Raw genomic sequence first — 24,533 nt, 5'->3', positions numbered from 1 at the left:
CACATTCATACAGTTGCTAAATCCCACAGTTAGAAGTAAGGCAGACCTCAGGTTGTCCTGTTAGATAATTGTTTTGTTTTGTTTTTTGGTTTTTTTATCATTATGATCAATGCTATTTTAAAAAATGTTTTATAAAGATCCTCAAGATGATATGTGTGTGTGTGAATCGAACAAATAGCCAAGGACAAACTTTTCAGGAAAAAAAAAAAAAAAAGTTTTTTTTTCAGACTGGTCTTAACCAAGTGACATAAATAAAAGTTAGAAGATATACTGATCCCTTTGGTAAATGCTAGTTGGTCAGACTAGTTCTTAAAGGGACAGTTCGCCCAAAAAGAAAAATTCTGTCATCATTTACTCACGCACATGTCGTTCCAAACCTGTTTGACTTACATTCTTCTGTGGAACATAAAATACATTTTGAGAGATGTCTCGGGTTTTTTATTTTTTATTTTATTTTAGGTACATTTTTAAGGTAACCTTTTTGTTTTTTTGTGTGTGTTCTGCAAAAGAAATGATGTCACACTGGTTTAGAATGACATGAGGGTAAATAATGACCGAAATCTCATTTTTAGGTAAGCTATCCCTTTAACAGTCTTAAAAACTTCTGTTAATGCAACTGGCTTCTGAATTTAAAGTGGAAAAAATAAAGATATAGCTTAATAAGGAGTTATATAAGGATATATGCGAGTAGTAGTGGTTATGATTCAGAACCATCCAAGTAAGTTTTTCATGTGATTTACAGTATCTGACGTCCAAGCTGTGAGACATAAGGACGCCCCCATAATTAAAGATAATGACACGATGCAAAGAAATATAGCAATCATTTTAAGGCGTCAAGCATGTCAAACTGAAACATGTGGCAACAAATAGACTAAATTTCACTAAAACATTTTGGCATCAGCTATGAAGATAAGTTCAATTTTAGATGCACAAAACAGTGCATAGCAGCCAGACGGACTTACTTTTATTGCACTCCAACACGTTTCCTCCCATGCAGCAGAGACAGCCATGTCCGGTCAGTCCAGAAACCATGCTCATTATTCATCCCTGTCACCTTGTGAGTGATGTAGGATGTTAACCAGTCTAGTCCCTGGACCTGGAAATGCCTTTAATCACGACCAAAGCACAAATATGCTGTGTGAATGGAACTACTTTAACACGCAAAAAAAAAAAAAAAAACATTGAAAATAGCCAGGTCTAAAACATATGGCAATTAATACAGGACTTACATTAGGAAGTAATTTTACCGGTGCTAATGATTTCTCCTTCAGCGGCATTTTCAGGGCCAATACAGTCTGTGACGAGCTTTTTATAAAGGAACGTAAGAAAAAGGCCTTCGCACTACATCCTTCAATATATCAGATGTGGTGCAAAAAATGGATCTGTCCATATTGCACACAATGATGAGGGTTGTGTTTCGTATTTACTTTTTCCTCATGTGTTTTGCTCTAGGATGACAGACTGACACATCAAACACTTATTCGGCTGTCATACTTTGAGTAGTCACATAAACAATTGTGTTGGTTTACAAAATGAGGCCCACTGCACTGAGGGTATTTGGGTTAGAGTATCGCATGTATAGGAATACACTGGAATGCTGGGAGTCGGAATAACATTCCTTGATTTATGTCAGTGGGATTTTGAGACTCTTTGGAGCTTAAACAGGCAAAGAACGGTGGATTCATTTTGACAGAAGAACAGTAAAGGCTACAGCTACAACTTTCTTAAAGGGCCAAATTTACATCACATTTTATAGTGTAATTATCAGCTCTGGGCAATTTCATTTGAAGTATACAACACCCACAATACTCTTTACTAACATTATTGTAATATTTTAACCTTCTATGACAACTGTTTTCAAAGTAGGGGAATATTTTAAAGCTGCTGTCCGTAACTTTTTTGTGTTCAAGATTTACAAAAAAAATTATATAATGAATGAGTACATCGTGAATCCATTTTCCAAACCTTTTTTCTTTTCTTTATCCTGAATCACTACGGTACTCTTATAATAAGTGTATATGTTCTATTTTAGACTTGTTCAGGTCATGGCACTGCGGAGTAGTACAGTACCTGCGTGACTTATAAACATAAACAGAAGTAGCTCAGGCTACAATGTTCTTCCGCAAGACGCATGCAGTTCTGTTTATTAACCGCTAGAGCGCCAAAAGTAACGGACTGCAGCTTTAAAGAATCTGCGCAGCAATAAAAATGAGCCTTTCCTGAAGAAATACTGTGGAAAAGCAGAACATGTACTATTGTTGAGATAAAATGAAAAATTAAAGACGAAAAAAGTCCATTTAAAAATATTTTTAGATAAAGTGTGCCTCTTTTCCCCAAAAATATATAATATGGAGTATAAAAAAAATATAAACAATTCCCTTCAATCTGAATTTTAATCCACATTTTAGATTCAATAATTCTCATCAGGTGCAGAAAAAACATTGCACATAGAAAATAAGCCCAATTAGTTTCACTTAACACATGAAAAAGTAAAAATTGTATACTGCATTTTTCATAATATTTTAAAAAATGTTCTTGCAGTTTTTAATAGATGTTTAATCAACACATATTTATCCTTTTAAAGTACAGAAAAACTTAGGAGGCTAAAATATTAGCGTCTGTTTACATAAAGCATACAGTACATTTCAAGCAAATTAATGTGCCTTTCTTGATCACATCCAAACTCTCTAGACAAAGACATAGTTCTTTCCAGAATCATACACTGCACGTGTTTGCCCAGCTGGTATGCATTTTATTTTAATTGTTTCTCTGCAGGTAATACAGCAACAACAAATTTCACCAACAGTTCATTCATAAAATCCTCCAGGCTCCTTGTTCTCCACAGCCAGACCCAACAAATCAAACCTCTCTTCGTGTGCATAGGCGATTTCAGAGCTCAAAGGAGCTAAAGGAAATTAAGTGTTGTATTAGAGATGGCTGAGAACTCGGTTCTAAATTTCAGACTTCCTGAACAGAGCACAGATTCTGTAGTAACCCGGCTGTGAGTGGATTTGTTGAGTTTGGCCGTGGAGTACAGGTGTTCAGATGGGCCGTATAAGGTGGGTGATGGTCGAAGGACAGGCGTTAGTTGGCTTTGGCACGCAGCTGCGCTCTCTTGCCCGTCACAGCCTGGAATCCGGTCTTGATGCTGGCAACGGAGCAGCGGGAGTGACACGTCTCGCACTGCAGGAAATAAAGACGTGTGTCCTTCTGCAAGATCGTGTCAGGAGACCGACACGTGTGGCATGTCACATACTCCTCTGCAAGACAAAAACGGTTAGGATCAATTTGGTTTTTCCTCATGTAATGTGGAGCAATAATATTTATAAAAAAATAAAAAAAATAAAGGGATTCTACAAACTATACATTATATATATAAGTTTGGAAACATTACAATTTCTTTGTACAACTTTTTTCTTTTTTTTTTGTAATAAGTCTCTTATGCTCACCAAGGCTGCATTTGTTTAACCAAAATTACAGTAAAAACAGTAATATTGCAAAATATTATTACAAATTAAACAGTTTTCTGTTTTAATACATTTCAAAATGTAATTTATTCCTGATGCAAAGCATAATTTTCAGCATCATTACTCCAATCTTCAGTGTGCATTTATTCAATTTATTTATTTCATTTATTAAAGCATTTATGAAACAGAAATCTTGTGACATTACAAATGTCTTCAGTGTCACTTTTGATCAGTTTAATGCATCCTTAATAAATAAAAGTATTAATTTCTTTAATTTTTTTTATTCTTACCACAAATGTTTGAATGGTTTCGTTGTTTCCACAAAAATGTTAAGCAGCAAAAACTGTCTTTAACATTCATAATAAATGTTTCTTGAGCAGCAAATCAGCATATTAGAATGATTTCTGAAGGATCATGTGACTAAAGACTGGAAGCTTCATCACAGGAATAAATTACATTTTCAAAATATTTAAAACAATTTAAAATGACCATTTTTAAATATTACTGTTTTACTGCATTTTTGACCAAATAAATCCAGCCTTGGTGAGCAGAAAAGTCATCTTTCAAAAAAACATAAAAAAATAAAATAAAAAAAATTCTCAAACATTTGACAGGTACTATAACATTGATTATATCAGAATTTCAGTGAATCCTAATACATGTCATTTACATTTGCATAAATGTACACTAGCACAACTACTGTTTGTTTAAGAACATTTAACTGAACAGTCAAATAAACACTCACTTATATATCTTCTTAAGACATTCTCTATCTGTTTCTGCTGGAATCTGCCTTTGATGACGAGCTGATTATTTCCATCTATGGACCCGCTGAAAAGTGAAAACAGTGATTAGTGCATTTCTGAAATAAAAAGGCTCTTCAGTACTTTGATTTTAGGGAAAACGCCACCAATTAATTTCAATATTTTTTCCAAATCGCAAACTTCCAGAAAGAAGGAATTCTACACATGTATAAGACATCATCTGTAAATATCCAGGAGGCAAAATCGATGGATTTCCTGTGTCATATGTCTTCTGAGATGCATGTCAGTGGACACAATGAGGTGCTGAAATGAGAGTTGAGCAATGAAAGCAGCCTGGTTATATTTTAATGCCTTCTGAAACCATCACAGGGTCAGTCGCTCCCTTTAGAGCAGCAATGCCTTGCTCAACTGATTTAGGTTTCTCTGACACATGTGAAACGCCTCTAGCAAAAAGTGAAAATGAAGTGTTCTGGTGGAGTGCTTCAGTCGCACAGAGACACTGGAAAAACAAACTGTGAGCTTGCCAGACACCGAGACGATATTTTGCAGGGTTAATGATCATCTGACGAAGATAAACAACCACTGGTTTAGTGGTGCTCCCCATAAAACAAAAACAGTTCACTTAGATTACATATGGACAGATGTCTGACAATAGGCTCTTTCCATGAACAGCGTAAAAAAAAAAAAAAAAAGGGGTCAGAAACTCTTTTGTAGCAAGTAGTTAGTGAAAAGAAGCACTTCACCTTTTTTTTCTTTGTATAAAATTTAAAATACAATTTTTAAAACTACTGAATAAAGTCAGCATGAAACAGAAGATGTGATTGTCTTTTCTTCCCTATCGTGGGTTCACGATACGATACATATCACGATATTTTGAACAAAATTAAAAAATGAAACTGAAATTCTTATTACAGATTTATTTCCAAAACATTAACAATTTTCAATAACTTTGTTGTACATACACCATAAAGAATTTACAATATTTCAAGATTTGACTAGGGGCCCTATTTTAACAATCTAAGATCATGGTCTGAAGCGCATGGCACAGGTGCACTTAGGGTGTGTCCAAACCCACTTTTGCTAGTTTAACGACGGAAAAAAAAAAAAAAAGGTCAGTGCGCCAGGCACATGGTCCAAAAGAGTTTTACCAAGTCTCTTAATGAGTTATGGGTGTTTTGGGTGCAAAAAACCGATCAGAGTGTCATCTCCCATTCCCTTTAAAAGTCAGTGCCGCTCTAGCGTGTAGCTATTCGCTTCAGATGATCAGTCAGAACTGTCATTTTGATTTCATGGTGACTTTAGTTGAGGCAGCTAAACATTTTTTGTAATAATTTAATAATATTTTTTTTACTACAATAAATGAACATCAGTTCAACAGACTGTCAAATTTTTGATGCTGTTAATTAAGGTTAAAATCACCATTTTAAGGTGCAGGAAAAACAGAAATTTCAGGTGTGGAAAACTAGCTACTTGTCATGCTGTGTTAATTTTATGCTAGATAATAGTTTACCAAACATATCCAATAGTTCTCATGGAAATAAAGACACCAAGTTGCAGCCTTTTCATGATAAGAGCCAATAATAATATAAAATAAACTCACCTTGTACCTAACTCAGCCAGCAAAAATGCCAAAAGATGTTTTGGCTGTCGATGCAATCTGACCAAAAAATAATAAAATAAAAATAAGAGTAGTGTTAAGAACCATACAAAACAAAGATTGCATTTGCAAATGTGTGATGTGAATTTTTGATTGGCTGCTATTGAAATGCCCAAGAGAAATGCAAAGATAATGGCATTTCAAATCAATTCAAACTCAAGCAAATTAAGAGTTTCATTACAACTCTAGAAAACAGCTTGACAATTTTGAGATTCGACTTACAGTTTGCAGATGTCTGTGAAGTTTACGAAGGAGGTCTTCTTTGTGCCGACCCTGACAACCTGAGGAGGCTTCATCACAAACTTTCTCTTCTCTCCTGCGACCATGTCTGGATTTTTTTCCCGCATGATGTTAAAGACTCTATTCAAAAGCTAAAAATAATGTGATATTTTCAGTCATTTTTAATTGAGAGCAGTCATGATCTAAAGAGAAAACAGTGGTACAAACACAAAGCTTAATATAAAGATCTTTTTACAGAATTTGATTAAATATAAAGCAGTCCCCAAAAAGTACTTGGACATTATGCTATACTTAATATATGGCTGCCATTGTATGAGGTAACAAATTAGCACAAAAAAGGAAATACTAAAACAATATATATATATGCCATTGTTTAAAGACATTGTGTAAAAGCATTGTGACACGTTCTGGTTGTCAAACGTTACTGGAAAGTGTCCACAGTTAACGTGATGAACTACACCTGTGTGAACTTGATGAGAACAGACTTCATACATCCACTAAAACTCATCTTGACACCAGCTGTAGTAATTCCAAACATAACTCATGAAAGAGAAGTTAGCAGAGAAAAGCTTTTCTGCCAACAAATGCACCAGATGGCAGCAGTCTCAGGCCCTTTATCAAGTTATCACCTGAAACAAGCACACATGTTCTGCACCACAAGCTTGGAAATACATGTTCCCATTCACCTCGTCGTATGTGTAGTCTCTCTCCGATCCTGCCCAGGCAGGGCCTGTCTGTGAGCTGAATGTGATGTCATCGGTGGTTTTACTGTCCTCATCTTCGACACCTTTCACACAAACACCACACAATCATTCAAGTCAAGTCACCTTTATTTGTATAGCACTTTATATAATAGAGCTGAGGTCATGTTCTTACCATCATCTTTGCTTTGACTTTCTGTGTCCTCTTGAAGATCTTTGCCTTTTCTGGATTTCTTCTTCTTAGCGGGCAGCATTAAGTCATCGTCCTCTTGTGTTTCTGACGGCTCCGATTCGATCTTCAGCTCCTTTTGGAAATATATAATTTATTTAGTTCACGATGATGCATGACAATGGCTGTTGATGGGCGAGCAACAATGTTGAACAGAACAAACTAGAAAATGCAATGATAATCTGATGTGAAGGCTCAGATATCAGTTTATTTTTTGAAAGGAAACCAAGGCCACTGAAAGATAGCTCTTTCATGGTCAAAACATCTTCAATGCAAAGCAATTAGGCTCATGAAAACAATCAAAACTTTAAAGGGATAGTTCACCCAAAAATGAAAATTCTACAAAATTCTGTAAAACCAAGCAGATCTCGCCGCCCATTGACTACCATAGTAGGAAAAAAAAAAATACTATGGTAGTCAATGGGGGGCGAGATCTACTTGGTTACAAACATTCTTCCAAATATATTCCTTTGTGTTTAGCAGAACAAAGAAATTCATACAGGTCTGGAACAACTTGAGGGTGAGTAAATGATGACAGAATTTTCATTTTTGGGTGAACTATCCCTTTAACAACTATACATATGCAAACAATCAACTGACCTTCATTCCTTCTTCAAGCTCGGCATCGAAAATCTTCTCTTTTTTGGACTTCTTTTTCTTTTTTTTCTGGTTGAAGAAGTTTAAATCATCCAGGTCATCTGATGTTTCTGGATCATCACAAAGTAAAATTGAACAAGTCACACTTTTGGATTATACAAGATTTCACTGAGAAGCAATAAACATTTAGTGTCCAAAGCAGCACTGGGTAATATAATGGATTTTTGCAATTAATATTTAATAACAATACTGCATATTTTTCTGTTGCCAATGCTAAAATCGAACATGACACTGTTTTAAATGTGCTTTTTATGTGCCCATTACATTTCCTAGGCCGGTTTTATGCAGGAAAAATTCTGTTTTTCAGCAAATTTCAGTGAATCATTTCAACACACACAAAAAAAGATTTTAAGTGCACTTTTGGGGTTATTTGTTATTGTTAATTTATTGCAATTTGTTACTTGTTGTTGTTGTTGTTGTAAATACAAAAAAATCTTTTTTGGACACTTAAAAGTGCCTTGGAGTGTTTAAGTTCATGTACACAGTGAGGTTTTTTATTGTATTTGAATCATAAAAATCAAAATAGCGGTAGGAAATGCTGGGGAAAATTAAGCATTCACTTAATTAAGCAGCGTTTCCACCAAAATTACCTGGAACAATTTGCCCACCCCCCACGTTTCCATCGCAGGAACTTTTCCCAGGAACTAGAAACTTTGGGGTGGTACTCAGTTCGACCGCAGGAACCAGGGTCTAAATGAAGTTCTGGGAAGAAAATTCCCCATCTGAAAGTACGTGCTCGCTAGGTAGTACTTTTTCAAAGTTCAGGAACTTTCGGGGGTTGGACTTGGGCGCTGAACTTGCTGATTGGTTGAGTTCACGCAGCATTTTATTTCAACCATAATTTTTTAAAGTCTGTTGCAGTGTGTGCAGTAAGAGCTGTTTGCTATTCGAATCAACAATGGAGTTTAAAAAAAATACAACCAATGGACTGACGATGAGGTTCAGGCTTTATTAAGCTTGTATGCGGAGGACGAAATCCAGCGGGAACTAGAAAATTGCGCGCAGTCCTACGTCACCAGACTAATCTTCATGGTACTTTAGATCGCTATGGAAATGCAGCTAGCAATAGGTCGGGGGGGGGAAAAAGTTCCTGGGACAAATTGTTCTGTGTAATTTCGGTGGAAACACCTCTAACTTTCCAGTTTCTGCTGGATTTCGTCCTCCGCATATAAGCTTAATAAAGCCTGAACCTCATCATCAGTCCATCGGCTGTATTTTTTGTTGATTCGAATAGCAAACAAATCTTACTGTATGCACCGCAACAAACTTTTAAAAATGGTGGTTGAAATAAAATGCTGCGTGGACTCAACTAATCAAAATGCTGCAGGTTCTCAGCCAATCAGTATGTTCAGTGCCCAAGTCCCACCCCCGAAAATACCTGGACTGCGTTCAGCCCCAACAAAACGTTTTTTAAACGGAAACGGTGGTGCGTTGAACACCCTGTTCTGATGACGCAAGAGTTGCAACTATGGCAGCTGATAAGGCTATTCTTTGTGTTCTTTTTGAAGAATTTTCGGAGCCTGATGAAGTCGGTATAAATACGTGTTTAATACTGCAAAATACGCTCGATGTTACAGTCACTGCCCTTGCCATCCAGAATAAAAGAGAACACATTTGTAAATGACTTTACTTGGACCCATTGTGCGAGCTGTCTCTGTAATACCGTGTGGTTTATATACATGTTGATGCTGATTGGGCTGACATTTTTGACACACCCACCAAACAAGAGAAAACATATCTCAAACCCCGTTGCACACCGTTTCCAAGAAACGTCATTCAACCCGGAACCCGTAGCAAAACGTTGCGCACCGGTTTGAGCTTGAACGTGCCCCTGAACTTTGAAAAAGTACTACCTCATGAGCAGGGACTTTCTGAGAGCGAAATTTTTACCTGGAACTTCATTTAGACCCTGGTACCTTCGGTCGAAAAGCCACCAAGTACCAGCCCAAAGTTACTTTTTATTTCACAATTTTTAATTTTTTTAATTGCTAGTTAACATCTCACATTTCTGACTTTTTTCTCAGAATTGCAAGATAATATATTCTGATTTTATAACTCTGAGAAAGGGAAAAAAAAGACTGAACTGTGAGATATTAAGTCCAAATTGCAAGATTATATCCCACAAATGAGTTTCCATACTATATACCTCTCTTATTAACACGGGTAAGTAGGCAGTGAACAAAAAATAACAGCACAAATGCACAATAGAATGGCATGTGATTTACCTTTCTTCCTCCCCTCATCTTCATCAAGATCGAACTCTTTCTCCTCGCCCCCGTCAGCCTCGATCTCTTTTGTTTCCAATTGTTGGCCTTCATCTCCCTCACCACCATCTTCCTCCAGCATGAAAGGCTTCTTCTTCTTCTTCTTCTTCTTGGTCATAGTGGGATCAAATATCATCTGGAAGTATGACAATAGGAGTTTAATAATGAGGCAACATTGAACAAAGGCTGTCAACAGACATCAAAAAGGGCAAAATAATGCTAGCAAGCAATTATCGCACAATGAGAACTAATACTAAAGCGCTCTAAGATAATGTCAACCGTAATTGGCTTTTGATCCTACTTTTGGTTTGCACAAAAAGAACAGATCAATTATCTGAGTAGAAGAACTAAAGTTGTCATTTACAGCATCTGAAATATCCTAAGTTTAATTGTATTAATGTTAAGAATCACAAGACAATAAATGTCAAGATTCTTTGGACGTGTAACACATTGTAATACTGCACTACTTTGATATATACCATGGTGCTGAAATGTACATTCACATAGTAATCCAAGGTACTTGGTACTTTACTAGTTTGGGGTACTTTTTTGTATGAAACGCTGTTTACTGAATAATAACTATATTCATATACCATGGTATTAGCATGATTCTTCAAGAATACCATGGTAATGGCATGATACATGTCAAAAACACAGTAATATAGAAACCACGGTACCACAAAAACAGTATTAACGAGGTACGTGCAAACAAAACATGGTAGCACCATAGTAAATGTACAAAACACTTGGTCGTATCATGAGGACTCATGAAAACATGGTACTCGTCCAAAATAACATTACCACGTCCAAGTAACAAGGGTATTTCCCTAATATCTGTTCAAAAACACTATTACTATGGTAAATGTCCAAAAAACACACATAGTATCATGTCTAATTTTCCATGATTGTACCATACTACTTTTCGTCAAATAAAATGGCAAGACAATTAAAGAAGCGTAAGATATTTACTATCAAACTAGCTGACAAATGACAAAAAAGATCTAGAAAAGACGAGCAGTGCACATGTTTCCTCACAGCCTTTACTAGTAGGCCCAATTGTCCTTCCCTTTTGACTGTCTTATTAAAGCTACATTAACAGAATATCTTGCTAAAACAACGATTGTTTACCAACCTCGTCTCCTGACATGGTTTCGACTTGTTGTGAAAACGCAAGACGCAGAAAAATAAGCGTTATAATAGACTATTCTTCACGATACACCTTTCCTCGATATGCGCGTTGCTTGCATCAGGCCGGGCGGAGCTCCGTACGCATGCGCGTTAGATTGGGCTTGGCGCGTTGCATGATGGTAGTTGTAGTTTGGGTCTGTAAATTTACGTAGAGGAGACCAGGGAAACCTATTACCATTTCGTCTCAACGTTTGTTACCTAAACTTTAAAATTCCTATATTTAACTAACACAGTTGTGGCACACAAATGTTTTTACACAGAAATGTGTGACTTCTACTGCATCTCAGTTGTACGATAGGCATTACAGAACTCCCCAGTCCCTCTATGTCTTGTTTTGAGAGATTATTTGGAGCTCATGAACCAAAACCCTTAATGCTGACACAAGCTTGAGAGTGTTTACATGAACAAATGAGTGTGCTAGAAGAAAGACTCTTATATGTTACAGTAAATCTTGGGATATAATGCACACAATTGGTTTCTAAACTGTATGGCTTGAGGAGGTGTAAACATCGTGACTCTGGAGGGTTTCACATTCTTTGAATCTACACTACTATATCTTCAAACCCTTCCTCCAGAGGTGAACCTACTTTTGTTCTTTATGTTCATACTGGCTTGCAAACCATTTCATTCCTCTAATCTGTTTAAAATTGCGGTGGGATCCCTGGCTCCCAGAGAACTAAACCCTTTCCTGCTTCCTCCTTTCCTGTCTGCTTTTTGCCAACAATGTCACTTATGTTACAATGATACTTGCAATCATAGACCACATGAATGTGAACTTTTCACTTTTTTTTAGCTCAAATACAGCCCCTGAGGTAAAAGGTCTGTTCGATTTATTTTCTCTCCAAAATAGGCCTATAAAAAACCCACCACATTACTTTCCTAAACACCTGTTTGTCAATGAACTGCAACGTATCCTGATCCATGAGGTCATCCTCTGCAATGAGAGATTGGTTTTGATGTAACATTTAAGGATTTTATATATACAGTGCCACTTGAAAGTTTGTGAACCCCTTGCAGAATCAACCCCTTGCATACAAAATGTATGTTATTTTTTATTTAGTACTGTCCTGATTAAGATATTTTACATAAAAGATGTTTACATATAATTCACAAGACAAAAAATAGCTGAATTTATTAAAATGACCCCATTCAAAAGTTTGTGAACCATTGATTCTGAATACTGTGTGTGGTTACCTGGATGATCTACGACTGTTTTTTTTGTTTTGTGATGGTTGTTCATGAGTCCCTTGTTTGCTCTGAGCAGTTAAACTGAGCTCTGTTCTTCAGAAAAATCCTCCTGGTCCTGCAGATTCTTCAGATTTCCAGCATCTTTTGCATATTTGAACGCTTTCCAGCAGTGACTGAATGATTTTGAGATCCATGTTTTCACACTGAGGACAACTGAGGGACTCAAACACAACTATTAAAAAAGGTTCAAACATTCACTGATGCTCCAGAAGGAAGCTTGATGCATTAAGATTCAGGGGTGAAAACTTTTGAACAGGATAAAGATGTCCAAATTTTTCTTATTTTGTTTAAATATCAATTTTCTTCCTCTAGTACTGCCCTTTGAAAGCAACAGAAGACAACTACATGTTTCCCGGAGACAAATTAAGTACAATTTACCTTGATCTTCAAATTCAAAAAGTTTTCACCCCCCGGCTCTTAATGCATCATGTTTTCTTCTGGAGCATCAGTGAATGTTTGAACCTTTTTTAATAGTTGTGTTTGAGTCCCTCAATTGTCCTCAGTGTGAAAAGATGGATCTCAAAATCATACAGTCACTGCTGGAAAGGGTTCAAATATGCAAAAAATGCGTGAAATCTGAAGAATCTGCAGGACCTGGTGGATTTTTCTGAAGAACAGAGCTCAGTTTAACTGTTCAGAACAAACAAGGGACTCATGAAGAACCATCACAAAACAAAAAAAACAGTTGTAGATCATCCAGGTAACCACACACAGTATTAGGAATCAATGGTTCACAAACTTTTGAACGGGGTCATTTTAATAAATTCAACTATTTTTTTGTCTTGTGAATTATATGTAAACATCTTTTATGTAAAATATCTTAATCAGGACAGTACTAAATAAAAAATAACATGCATTTTGTATGATCTCTTTTATTTTGTTAAAAAAATTTTCACATTTTCTGCAAGGGGTTCACAAACTTTCAAGTGGCACTGTATATATATATATATATATATATATATATATATATATATATATATATATATATATATATATATATCCCCAATCCCTATATAATTTATATAATTATTAGGCTATGTATGATTTTATTTTCTTATATCTTAAGATCTTGTAAGAAAAAAACACCTTTAGTTCAAAACTCTCTTAAATTAAGGTATTTTTAACCTAAACCCTTTGCTGAAAATCCTAGGTTTTTTAATGTTTGGTTTCTGTTGTGCAGCTTTAGGCTTTAAAATTTGTGTCTCCAGAGTAAGAAGAGTCACAGCTAGCCATGGTCTCCCCTATATGTAATATATCATAGACACTATACATGCTAGATAAGTACAGAGGCCAGCAGTAGATCAGCAGTACTTTCAGGGTGTATAATGTACCTAAGGGGTGGATTACTGCTAATATATGCATTCTCCATACTACATTTGCTCTGAGCAGCTCTTTTTTTCTCAGTAAACTCGTACCACAAGCTGTGAAAGAAAATGTATTCATGTGTAAATCTGCTTAGGAAATAAGTAGTTTATGCTTTTTGAGCATGGGAGGGAAGACAGAAATCCAGACAAGAAAATCCAATATGTGCAGAAGGTAAAATGTCTTATTCCTTCTCTCTGACTCTCTCTGTTTGTGTCTCAATTTGTGTCCTCTTTTGGGCTTTTTAACAGCCAGAAAATACGCTATATATGTTCACCTAACCGGTTCATTGCTGCCTTTGAGTGAATTACAAATGCATTTTTAATGTAAAAAATCTGTTACTTTAGTTCTGGTAGAGGCTGAGCCTTGTTTTTAGACTATACAAATACACATTACTAATCAAAACACTGAAGCTATGCCAAGACGTCTTATTTTCATTATAGGCCCATTTCAAGTTTATATGTACAGCATTAGCATTGGTGAAACTGAAAATATACACATGTCACGGGCTTAGGAGAATAGCATGGAGTTTGCAAAACCTTAAATCAGGTTGACAGATAGTGAACTATTAGAATCTGTGGGCACTTATGCACATGACGGGCAGTTTTCCACTGATCTCAAAGACATATTGTTCTGTGATTTCGGAAACCGGATAGGAATATGGCTTTGAAACTAAATGTAAGATGTTGAAATCAAAGGTTTCTCTACCCATGGTATTACCAAACTACATAATAGCTTCAACTGTATGCTGAAAATGGAAACATATGTAGAATCACGCATCACAGTTTATTTGGTGTCAGTTCCTATACCGAAATATTCCATGTCTTTTCCGTTGTATTTCGGTTTCATATACTTCACTTCATTCTCACAAATGAATATTGTTTTAGTTTATTCTTTTATCTTATATAAGGTCTATTTACAAAATCTCATATTTCAGTGAAAATTTGTGACTTACAAAAATAAAAACACATTGGCCAAATTAAAATGATTTCATTTATTATTACCACAATCAAATTCTTATAAAATGTTTGTGATTTTGTGATTCAGTTTTTAATTCTCATAGAAAAACTTAAACAAGCATATTTAACTAATTTTACATTAGGGATTTCAAAATCCTACATGTGCAAAGCACATCTTCTGAATACAGAAATATTAAAATTTTAAACAATCTGTTAATCAATGTGTCAAAGGATTTTTACCCTGTAAAAACACAATATGTTTTTTAGCCTTTTTATTCACTTTAAAAAAAAGGATTGTTGGTTTAACTTAAAAAAGCAAGTTACCTGGTTGCCTTAAAACTTTGAATTCATTGAAATTAAAAAATTGAGATCATACAATGAAGGCGATTGGTTTAATCAACAGAAACTCAAAATATATGTGATCTGAAACACATTAATCATCTAAGTTGATTTGACAAAAGAAAAAATGTTGTGATAAATCATGAAAATATTTTTTACAGTGTTGTGAAAAACATTTAATGTTCAAAATGAATCTGCATGAAAAGAACTCATAATTGAAAGTGAAATGATTCAGCTCTAATACACTTTAAATGTTCAGTCAAAAATGTACATTCTGATCTTTCATGGTAAATTCAGAACAGTTACATCTAAGATTGGAGATTTAAGCATTAAAGAGAACAAAGTATTAGAAAAGATCACAAATGCTGCAAACCATTTAAAATATGCAAGATTCTGTCCGTTCATATTAAATCATGGTTAACCAGACTGTGCCATTAAAGGTTGAATTGTAACCATGTGCTGCAAACTATTGTTCTTGGGAGGAAAAGAATGATAGTTTTATGATATCATTTATTATAAAACTTTATTTAGCTTTTCTTTAGCAACTAAATCAAACTGACAACCGGTTTATCACCTTAGCAATTTAGCACCAAGCTTATAAAACATGAGCCATTCGTGAATCGCATCAAGATAGATGTGAGACATGATAATGTTTAGTGTAGTGTTTAGTGTTTAAGGAACACGGTTCAAAACGTGATTTCTCTCAAAGAATAAAATAAAAAAGGCAAAATCACAATCAACTTGATGCCCAGAGATCACCATGTATTTTTATTGTATGGAAAAGAGTAGGTTTAACATTTTCATAATAAAATAATGTTCTATAACGACAAAAATGTGCTTGAGAGGCAAGACTGCATAGGATATTAAGATTTTGAATTTTTCTTTTTCCATAAACCATTAGGAAATAGGGTCTTGTTTCTTTAAGCATTATCTTACTATTGACAAATGCCAATGAGGTAAGAAAAATAAACTGAATTCAAAATATTCTCTTAACCAAATCTTAAAAGACTAAAATAGGCCACTGAATAAGAAAATGTATATATATATATATATATATATATATATATATATAAAATATTTTGCAGTAAATGTAATTATCAAATCCAAAATCTCACAATTTAGGGGAGCCAAAACATGATCCTGGTAATTCATAGTATTTGTACGAGATGGTGAAAACATACTACTTTACATATTTTGCTATTACAATCATTGGCCTTGATGGTTATGTTTTGGTTCGGGTTGTATGCTTTTGCACAACCCAACTGGCACAATTTTCAGTTTCATACAAATAATGAGGGATGGAGGAGCATTAGAGGTAAATCAGAGCTTGTCCAGACCCTGTCGAACCCACATTTACAGCATCTCTTCATTTCAGATGATTCAAAGGTTTCCCAAATCCCCTGACAGCAATGTTCGGCACTCACTCAGTTGACTTTCCCTCTTGCAGCTCCATGGCTTTGATTTTACAAAAGTTTTTCCAAGTCTCTGTCAGCGTCCAGATGAGCAAATGATAGATCTAATTACCTAATGTACTTCCATACTTTGGCATTGAATATGTGAATGTAATGTCACCACCACTGAGCCAGCTAAAAAACAATAAAAAAAATCAAGACTGACGTGATTGTTTCCTTTTATACATTCGTTTTAAACATATAACAGCATCCACAACTCATTTTAATTCTGTAATGTGACATAATTCAGTATACAGCAATAAAATTCAGGGCTTTATAGAAAACCTTATAAATGTTTTACATTCATCCCAGCAAATATACTTACACGTAAAGCAGTATTGTATCTGTGGGTGGGCTCAGCTATCGCAGCCTAAAGCAGATGGAATCAGCTCATTTCCGTGTTTATCGCACACCATCAGTTCACATTGAATCTATTTGTAACATCTGGGCATTCTCTTTGGAACAATTTTTGGAGAACAATGTTTACCAATACATGATTTTGTTATGAACATTTGATTCAAAGGTCAGAAGGTGAGAGGTCTAAATCAGAAGTAAGAAGTTGCTTAAAACATAACTCTAAGAGAAAACAGGTTTCCAAACAGACAAATGTGATTTTGGGTTTAGTGGACTAACTCCAAACCTCTGAAAAGTAATTAGCGTCATCTGCTGGTCAAAATGTTCTTCCCACTGACTGTCTCACTTTTCAAATGGCCTCTTGATATTGTGCAGAAACTGTTGTTGAAAGTGTTGTGAAATGCATGAAGAGTGTCACTGTATTGAAAACGGATGACGGAGAAAACAAATCCTTTTAAAATGAACATCCAAATGCGTGTTCTTTTGGTAATTTGCTCAGATGATCTTGCAACAATCATACCTGCCCTGAGAGGAAAAACAAAAAGTAAATTTACTCAGCTTGTTGTTTTCTGTGTATAATTATTGATGGTTGTGGTTTGCTATTGGTGGATCTTACACTCTAAAAAATAATGTGTTGGCTCAACAACAACAACAAAAAATTAATTTAGCACAAATAACACAAATTTTTAAGTTGATTGTTCAAAAAAATTAAGTCGTTCCAACTACCAGAGTTGTAGCCCTGGAACCAATTAATCTGATCTATTTCAGTTCAAGTCAGCAGCTATCATTGCACATGCTAACATAACTTAAATAAAATGTGTATTTAATGAACAAGTATGATATTACTTGTCACTGGCATTAGCGCAGTCATTGCTTATAGAGTCACTAGTGTTTACCTTCATGTATCTACTCTTCAGCACAATGATAACCACAAAAACTTCAACATTACAGAAACTCTTCACACATAACAGAACTTAAACACTAACAGGTCTTTCCCTTCACTAAAAACAAATAAATGAACACTTAATTTCAACATTTATTCTCCTTATCCAGTCCTATGCAAAGCATGCTAATTTCTGAAGCTATCAAAACAGTTTCTTTAAGTTACTACAACTTAATTAAAAAAAAAAAGCCAAAAAACACAGAAATTACAGACGATATTAAGGTGATGTAATGATCAACATTATTATGTCAACAGAACTCAACAAAATAATGTTTGCAAACTTAAAAGGTTTAATTAAAACAGTAAATTAGAATTTTTAACTTCCAACCATGCATTTATTTAAGTTGTGGTAACAGGTCCCCTGAACTGAGTCCAAAAAATCCCCTGAACAGGTCCCACTGAGTGCATGTGACAGGTTGCCCCGCCCTCACGCCATTGAACGCGTCATCAGGGAAGAGAAGAGATGTCGCTGCCAGAGGAGCAGAACTTATTTTGATGTAAGATTACGAGGCACATGAATTTAAAAAAAATGATGATGATGTGCACAGATAAATACTGCAATATTTCAGTAAAAATAAGAATTGCCAATTTTGATTTCATGGTGACTTTTATGTTCTGGTGATTTATATGAATTTCACACAGGTAGTTCATCACATTAAATATGAACATGTTCCATATTAAAGTCTGACAAAGTGACAAATACTTTAATTTGAACTGCATATCCACAGTTTTTTCACTTTCATTCAGACAAAAGTGTGTTTGTGGCATTGTTAAGTGCATGCAATGTAAGTGTCCAAATACTTTTTCAGACCACTATATACACACACACTTGCTCTTTCCTCATACACTTAGCCCTCAAACTTTCTCTCTTTCTCTGTCTGTCTCTCTCTCCCTCCGCTCTGTCTGGCCATGTGGATCCGCCCCTGCTTAATTTTATCATTTCGCCCCTTTCTGAATTTCCTGACTACAAAAGTCTGTCTGACATTTCTCTCTCAGTCTCAGCAGGGGAGCGGGGAATATCTCAAGCCAGCCACAAAAAGGGAAAACAGGGGGCCTCATTACTCACCAGGACAGGTCAGTTTGTAAATTCCCAACACCGACTCCTGGAGATTACAGTGGGTAGTTTCGGTTTTGAATGCACTGTGAAAGAGGATATAAAGAAAACAGGAGATTGTCAGAAAAAGGAGGTTAAACATGGTGAGAAATGACAAATTGTGATCAAATGCCACTAGAAATACTGTAAACTGGAATTTTATATTTGAATTGATTTATAACTGTTTCGTATGTGATTTTTTTGTGAAAACTGTTCTCGGTTGTTAGAACTAATATTGAACTAACTGCACAGGAATATAACAGTCCTTATTTTACTTGCTATTTGGCCTATAAAAATGACTCTGCCGTGGTTTCGTGAAAAATCCTGGGGTTTGTTTTAACTAGCATTAAACTGCTTCTTATAGTGTGTAGATGTTTTGTTGTTGTGTATGATGACATAAATGAATATGTTTGCTGTACGTCTAATGTCTGTGCATATACACAGCCATTTGAGCTTCAGTTTGGATATATTTTAAAGCAAAATCATAAAGGCTATTTCTCTCTCGTTTTTCCTTTTTTGATTTGTTTGTTTGTTTTGGGCTTTAAAATTACTAGGAGAGAATTTAAAGGCTTTAGTTTGAACATATAGTTTTTGTACCAAAACGTATATGGCTAATGTGTGTGTGATCATCACTAAATCTGCACCTTTATGTTTATGAATTTGTTTGAAACTATTGTCTTGTGCAGGGTGAAGTCTTAATATGAGTCCGTCATTGTTGCTGTGCTGTGTGCTGCTCTGTTTAGCCTGCTGTGTCACGGTACACACACACATTATTATGGAGGAACAATACAGCTCCAACCAAACAACCATCAGCTTACAAGTCAAAAACCAAACAGATGAACCTCCTGTGCTCATAGTCGGTAAGGCTTCTTTCTCTCACACGCAAGTTCTGAAAATACACAAAACAAATCATCACCATTAATAATCAAGTATAGTAAATAATTTACTAGAAATGGTCAACACAATTTCTAGCCAAGTGCTATTTAAAAAAAAAAAAAATATCACATCAATAAATTTATCATTCTTCATTTGACACTTTTGTTACTAATTTAGAAAGTTAAAACTTCAATGATCTACGTTCAAATTTATTTGTATTTTCTATTATCGAAGGGCTTTCAAAAACACCTAAGAAGAACAAGAAACCGGAAAAGAAACCAAAAAAGGTTTGTAAAGTTATATATTGAATTAAATGTCATATTCATAAACAGCTTTAATACATTTGACCCATACATACTATATAATAATGAGAAGATACAAAAATAAAATATTTCAGTTAGGGTATTTATTTCAGTTCATGGAGATTTAAAACGTTTAAAGCTAATATGCTGATAATAAAAATGTTTAATTACATATTTATGTTAAAAAACAAAATATGTCCAAATAAAATCTTCATCTTTTTATTCAACAGCCTTGCATCAGTAGCCTATTAAAAAAAAATTATCTATCTATCTATGTTTAATAAAATATTTTAACTATATTTTGAATGTATTTTGAATGTATTGTGATTAGTAGCATTCTGTGGTGGAAATTAGCCAATACATTTTAAACAAATTTGGGATAATATGGTCGACTCTTTTGTTTTGCTAAAGGCTAATTTCGTAGCTGCCATTTTACCCAATTAAATAGGCATAGTATTTTCATAAAATATGACAAAACGACATCTTGATATTTACCTGGATTTTACTTGTTTTCTTCACACATCACACGTCAAGCTCTTCTGACACTTTTGTCTCATAATCATGTAGGCAACACGAACTTTTGATGAAAGTTTATTTAGAGGCGCATTCCTTGGTCATGGAGTAGCCTAATTGACACCATAACAGTGGTAGGCTACGGTCGTAATTTGTGTTCAAATTTAATGTAAATAATTTTCATTTATTTTTATGCTACTTTAAATAATAAAAAAGTGTCCCAAGTTAAATGAGCACATATAAATGTTTGTTTTAATTTTATACGTTTCAGAAATTCAGCAACAGAATAAAGAGACCTCCGCCGCCGCCGAACTGTGTCCCGCTGTGGAGCAGCTGCAAGACGCCGAACTCGGTGTGCTGCGATCAGTGCGCCTTCTGCCACTGCCGCCTGTTCAAGACCGTCTGCTACTGCCGCATGGGCTACCCGAAGTGCTGAACACTCTCTGACAGAAGCTATCATGATCAGGATGATCATGTGACTGTCCCTATCTTAAAGGCTTGTTTATAAAACCCTGTGGGATTAAGACAACTGATTATCCATGCACTCTATCATATAATCATGACCAAAATCCGAATTTTCGGAGATTTCCCGGCCTGATATAGCGACAGCTCGTCAGATGCGCCTGGGAATAAAGGAGAGCTACCAGGGTGATTAACAAAGTACTTTAAATTACCTTATAATTACTTATAAACGTATTTTAAAATGTTTACGTTAATGAAAAGTATAATAATGTATGTATGAACACTTTGTGTTGTAAGCACTTTATGGAAAAAAATGTCAAATCACCCGTAACCTGTTTGAGCTGCTATACACCAGTATACAAAAAATCACCACGACAACCACAATTGCCGCGAAATAGGCTAACGTTAGTTGTCGGTGTTTAGCCTACTGCAACCGCCACCACTCTCACAAATAAATAAAAGTCAGTAAAAATAAAGATATAAATAAATTAAACGACAGATTCAGAGAGCTTATTCCATATTCCATATTATGTTACAGAAAGCAAAAACAGCTATAGCAATAATAGCGAACTATGTCTGTGTATAATTTGGTGAAGACTTGTAACGTTAAGCTAATTGTCCTTTTTTAAGGCTAATGGGGAATATTTTTATTGAAAAGCGAACTAGATGAGTAAATATAGTTCTTGGGTCGATTTTAAACATGACACATTTCTGTACATTCATGTATTTAACTAGACAATAATTGTGGATGCAAATCTATATCATTATTGATTCAAACAATGAATGTACCAGGGTCGCTATCCGATTTACTCAGTTATAAACTGAGGAGAACGTAGCAGAATATTGCGCTTATTGTAAAAATTCATAACATTGTAGATTAAAATAATTAAAAAAGTGAAACTTTTAATTTGTCTATCGATTTTTATTCATTTCATTGCCTTTGCTAGCTTCTTTTTTGACCTGTTGCTAATTATGTGACAACTTGCCCCTTTTTCTTTTTTTTTAGTTTGGAGGATAATACCCCCAAAATGTCCTCATTTATAGCCATAAAATAAGCATTAATTTTGTTTAATGTTTATTGTCTGATAGATAGCGTACTGAGATATGACTTAAATGCATGAAATTGTTATAAAGCTACAAACATTAGACTTGAGAGGCGTAGGGCTCTTTCTCAAGAATCAGCCACTGAGTGATTCCACCGCATATGGTATGTATAGGATTAAGGCAAACCATTTTAAAGTCCTTGTATGGAAACATAAGACAGCAAGACCCCATGACAGAACGAAGACTTTAAGATAAAAAAGCAAAGTAATCAGTGGACATACTTGAAATGAAGAACACAAAAAAAAAACAACAACAACAAAAAATTATTATTATTATTATTATAACATTACCTTGGGGTAATTATCTTGGGGAAGCTTACACATAATTATGGGCTGTTTTATAAAGATTTGGGAGAGTACCATTTTTCACCACTTTCACTTTTTTTCTAACTGTGAGGTGATTTTTAAACAAATAGTCATTAATATAATAAAATAATTTACATATAGCCTATTCTATGTTGCCTCATTTAATGAGGTCATAAAAACTACATGCATAAACATAACCATCAAATTGCTGTTTAAATTGTTTGAAATGAAGTATAGCATGGCACACCACTGGGTGTACAAGCATCCCAAAGGTATTTAATGCAAACTATAATGCAACTACTAAAAAGGTCTTGCTTTAAAGACAACTGATTATGCAAAGCAAGATCAAAGCATAAGGACACCAGTTCCAAACACCCTGAATAATTATCGGTCCAACAGGTAATAAAACACACATTCAAACACACACACAGGGTGACACTAAAGACTCCAGACGCCACAGCTGGTTCACATTGAAAGTAAGCAATGGGCGAGAGAGGAAAAAGAAAAAACTCAAAAAGATAGGCCTTTGTTAGGTCTCTCAGGGGACACTTCCCAGGCATTTTAGGAGTCCAGTACATCTAATGGCCTACAGACCATTTCTTTACCCCATAAGTGCTAACTACACCATTTTACAGTTCCTAACTAATAAGGGCCAAATTAGATTGAAGCCATGTGTCTGCATGGCAGCTTGAGTAACGAAGGCATTGCTTATCTACAGAATAAACCAGTCTGGGCTCATTAGGCCTGGTACTGACAGCGGTTCTGCCATTTTTCATGGCTCCTCCTACTGCGTACTGCGGCCTCGTTTCTCTTCGGAGAGTTGTCATTGTCACAAGTCTGTCAGTGAATGCCTAGCATGATGTTTTTATCGAGAAATCGTTACTGGACACAAGTGGAACAGTTTTAATTTCATGTTAATTTCATGCAGGTTTGGAATGACATGAGGGTACATAAATAATGACAGAATTGTCATTTTTTGGCAAAAACTATCCTTTTAAGATAACATTCACACAGTATTTTTGTTAAACAGCCACAAGAATGACTTTAGGTTGCCAAGATGAACTATAAAAACATTTCAACAAACCACATAATTCTGATATTATTTTACCTCAGTTATGAAAGAAAAATGAGAAGGGAAAAAGGTTATATTCAACCCAAACCCTAATTTCTTATAAATGATCAATTATAGCAATTATGTTGTCTACTTTCTTTCAATTTTTAAAATGAATTCTGAACTAAAAGTGAGCAGTGTTTTATTCCCATGCAAAACCCACTGCCTCAGTGTCAGGCTGTTGCAAAGGTCTTAAATATGTTGTCACATGGTTACCAGTGTTACTTTAGTATTTTATATTATATATATATATAGCTTTAATTTAATCCATTATTATTAGTTTTAGTCATTTCAGTACTTCAGAACATTATATTTCAGATAGTTTCCAAGGAAACACTTCTGATTGTATTTTTTTTAATTTTTCATCTAATATTTACATTTTATTTTAGCTTTAATTCAATTAACAAAATCAACAACATTGGCGGTTACTAGATTGTTCTCTGTGGTTATGGCATTTGTAAGTGGTTTCTCACTCGTCCCAGAGTCAAAAAGAACCCGCCAAGTCTCTGTAAGATCCCAAGAATGAGCTAGTATAAATATTTTTGTCCATTTTATCATTTATCATATTCCTTTGAGGAATCATTCATCTATGTAACAAGACAATTTACATGCTTAAGTTTAACACGTGGGCTTTGGTGTTCGTTCAGATCCCCAAGCACATATATGAGCAATAGCAATATTGATTATAGGGGTGTGAATCGCCACTGGTCTCATGATTCAGTTCGTTTATGATTATCATGCCAACGATTTGATTCGATTCCATGATGTGTCGCATCCTCAATATTACTGCACATGGCTACATTTTCGTCAGTACAAGCAGTCAGATATATGAACTCCCTTTTTATTTTATCTGTTCCAATAAAGTGCACATCCTGAATGTAGCAAACACCAAAAAAACCAAGTCTGAACCATAGACTGTAAAAAAAAAAAAAAAGGTCTGAACA

The 24,533-nt window shown here is 35.0% G+C and overlaps 2 protein-coding genes and 1 long non-coding RNA gene across 4 annotated transcripts; 1 reads left to right on the top strand and 2 right to left on the bottom strand.

Annotated features, from left to right (window-relative positions):
* Window positions 1–2,731: 2,731 nt before the first annotated feature.
* On the bottom strand, window positions 2,732–11,294 carry eif2s2 (eukaryotic translation initiation factor 2, subunit 2 beta). The gene is made up of 9 exons (XM_051895974.1): window positions 11,112–11,294; window positions 9,941–10,115; window positions 7,659–7,765; window positions 7,005–7,134; window positions 6,815–6,915; window positions 6,111–6,259; window positions 5,832–5,888; window positions 4,213–4,298; window positions 2,732–3,260 (listed from the first exon to the last, which is right to left on the bottom strand). Exons 1-9 carry the CDS (start codon window positions 11,124–11,126, stop codon window positions 3,085–3,087), a joined length of 996 nt encoding a protein of 331 aa, XP_051751934.1. The 5' UTR covers window positions 11,127–11,294; the 3' UTR covers window positions 2,732–3,084.
* A 4,369-nt stretch (window positions 11,295–15,663) lies between these two features.
* On the bottom strand, window positions 15,664–20,731 carry LOC127513870 (uncharacterized). The gene is made up of 4 exons (XR_007930514.1): window positions 20,590–20,731; window positions 19,735–19,805; window positions 18,890–18,963; window positions 15,664–17,405 (listed from the first exon to the last, which is right to left on the bottom strand). It is a non-coding gene; the product is annotated as an uncharacterized LOC127513870 (long non-coding RNA).
* On the top strand, window positions 17,855–21,976 carry asip1 (agouti signaling protein 1). Of its 2 annotated transcripts, none has more exons than XM_051895982.1 (4): window positions 17,855–18,897; window positions 19,603–19,776; window positions 20,027–20,079; window positions 20,879–21,976. In XM_051895982.1, exons 2-4 carry the CDS (start codon window positions 19,617–19,619, stop codon window positions 21,041–21,043), a joined length of 378 nt encoding a protein of 125 aa, XP_051751942.1. In that variant the 5' UTR covers window positions 17,855–18,897; window positions 19,603–19,616; the 3' UTR covers window positions 21,044–21,976. The 2 variants fall into 2 exon arrangements, with proteins under 2 accessions (XP_051751942.1, XP_051751941.1); XM_051895981.1 differs by having other exon boundaries at window positions 18,874–19,020.
* Window positions 21,977–24,533: the final 2,557 nt, after the last annotated feature.

Source organism: Ctenopharyngodon idella, chromosome 6 (assembly GCF_019924925.1).
Source record: "Ctenopharyngodon idella isolate HZGC_01 chromosome 6, HZGC01, whole genome shotgun sequence".
NCBI classification, from domain to species: domain Eukaryota; kingdom Metazoa; phylum Chordata; class Actinopteri; order Cypriniformes; family Xenocyprididae; genus Ctenopharyngodon; species Ctenopharyngodon idella.
The sequence above is the reverse complement of the archived record's forward strand: the minus strand, read 5'-3'. Positions and strand labels throughout refer to the sequence as shown.

What these genes read in the sequence shown, in the direction of transcription:
- eif2s2 (XM_051895974.1), bottom strand. An exon ending in TTCACAGACATCTGCAAACT is followed by an intron (nt 5,889 to 6,110) that starts GTAAGTCGAATC and finishes TTTTTTGGTCAG; the next exon opens with ATTGCATCGACAGCCAAAAC. An exon ending in TGTCTTAAGAAGATATATAA is followed by an intron (nt 3,261 to 4,212) that starts GTGAGTGTTTAT and finishes TTTGTCTTGCAG; the next exon opens with AGGAGTATGTGACATGCCAC.
- asip1 (XM_051895982.1), top strand. Translation starts at nt 19,617, where the DNA reads ATGAGTCCGTCATTGTTGCTGTGCTGTGTGCTGCTCTGTTTAGCCTGC. An exon ending in ACCTCCTGTGCTCATAGTCG is followed by an intron (nt 19,777 to 20,026) that starts GTAAGGCTTCTT and finishes CTATTATCGAAG; the next exon opens with GGCTTTCAAAAACACCTAAG. An exon ending in CGGAAAAGAAACCAAAAAAG is followed by an intron (nt 20,080 to 20,878) that starts GTTTGTAAAGTT and finishes TATACGTTTCAG; the next exon opens with AAATTCAGCAACAGAATAAA.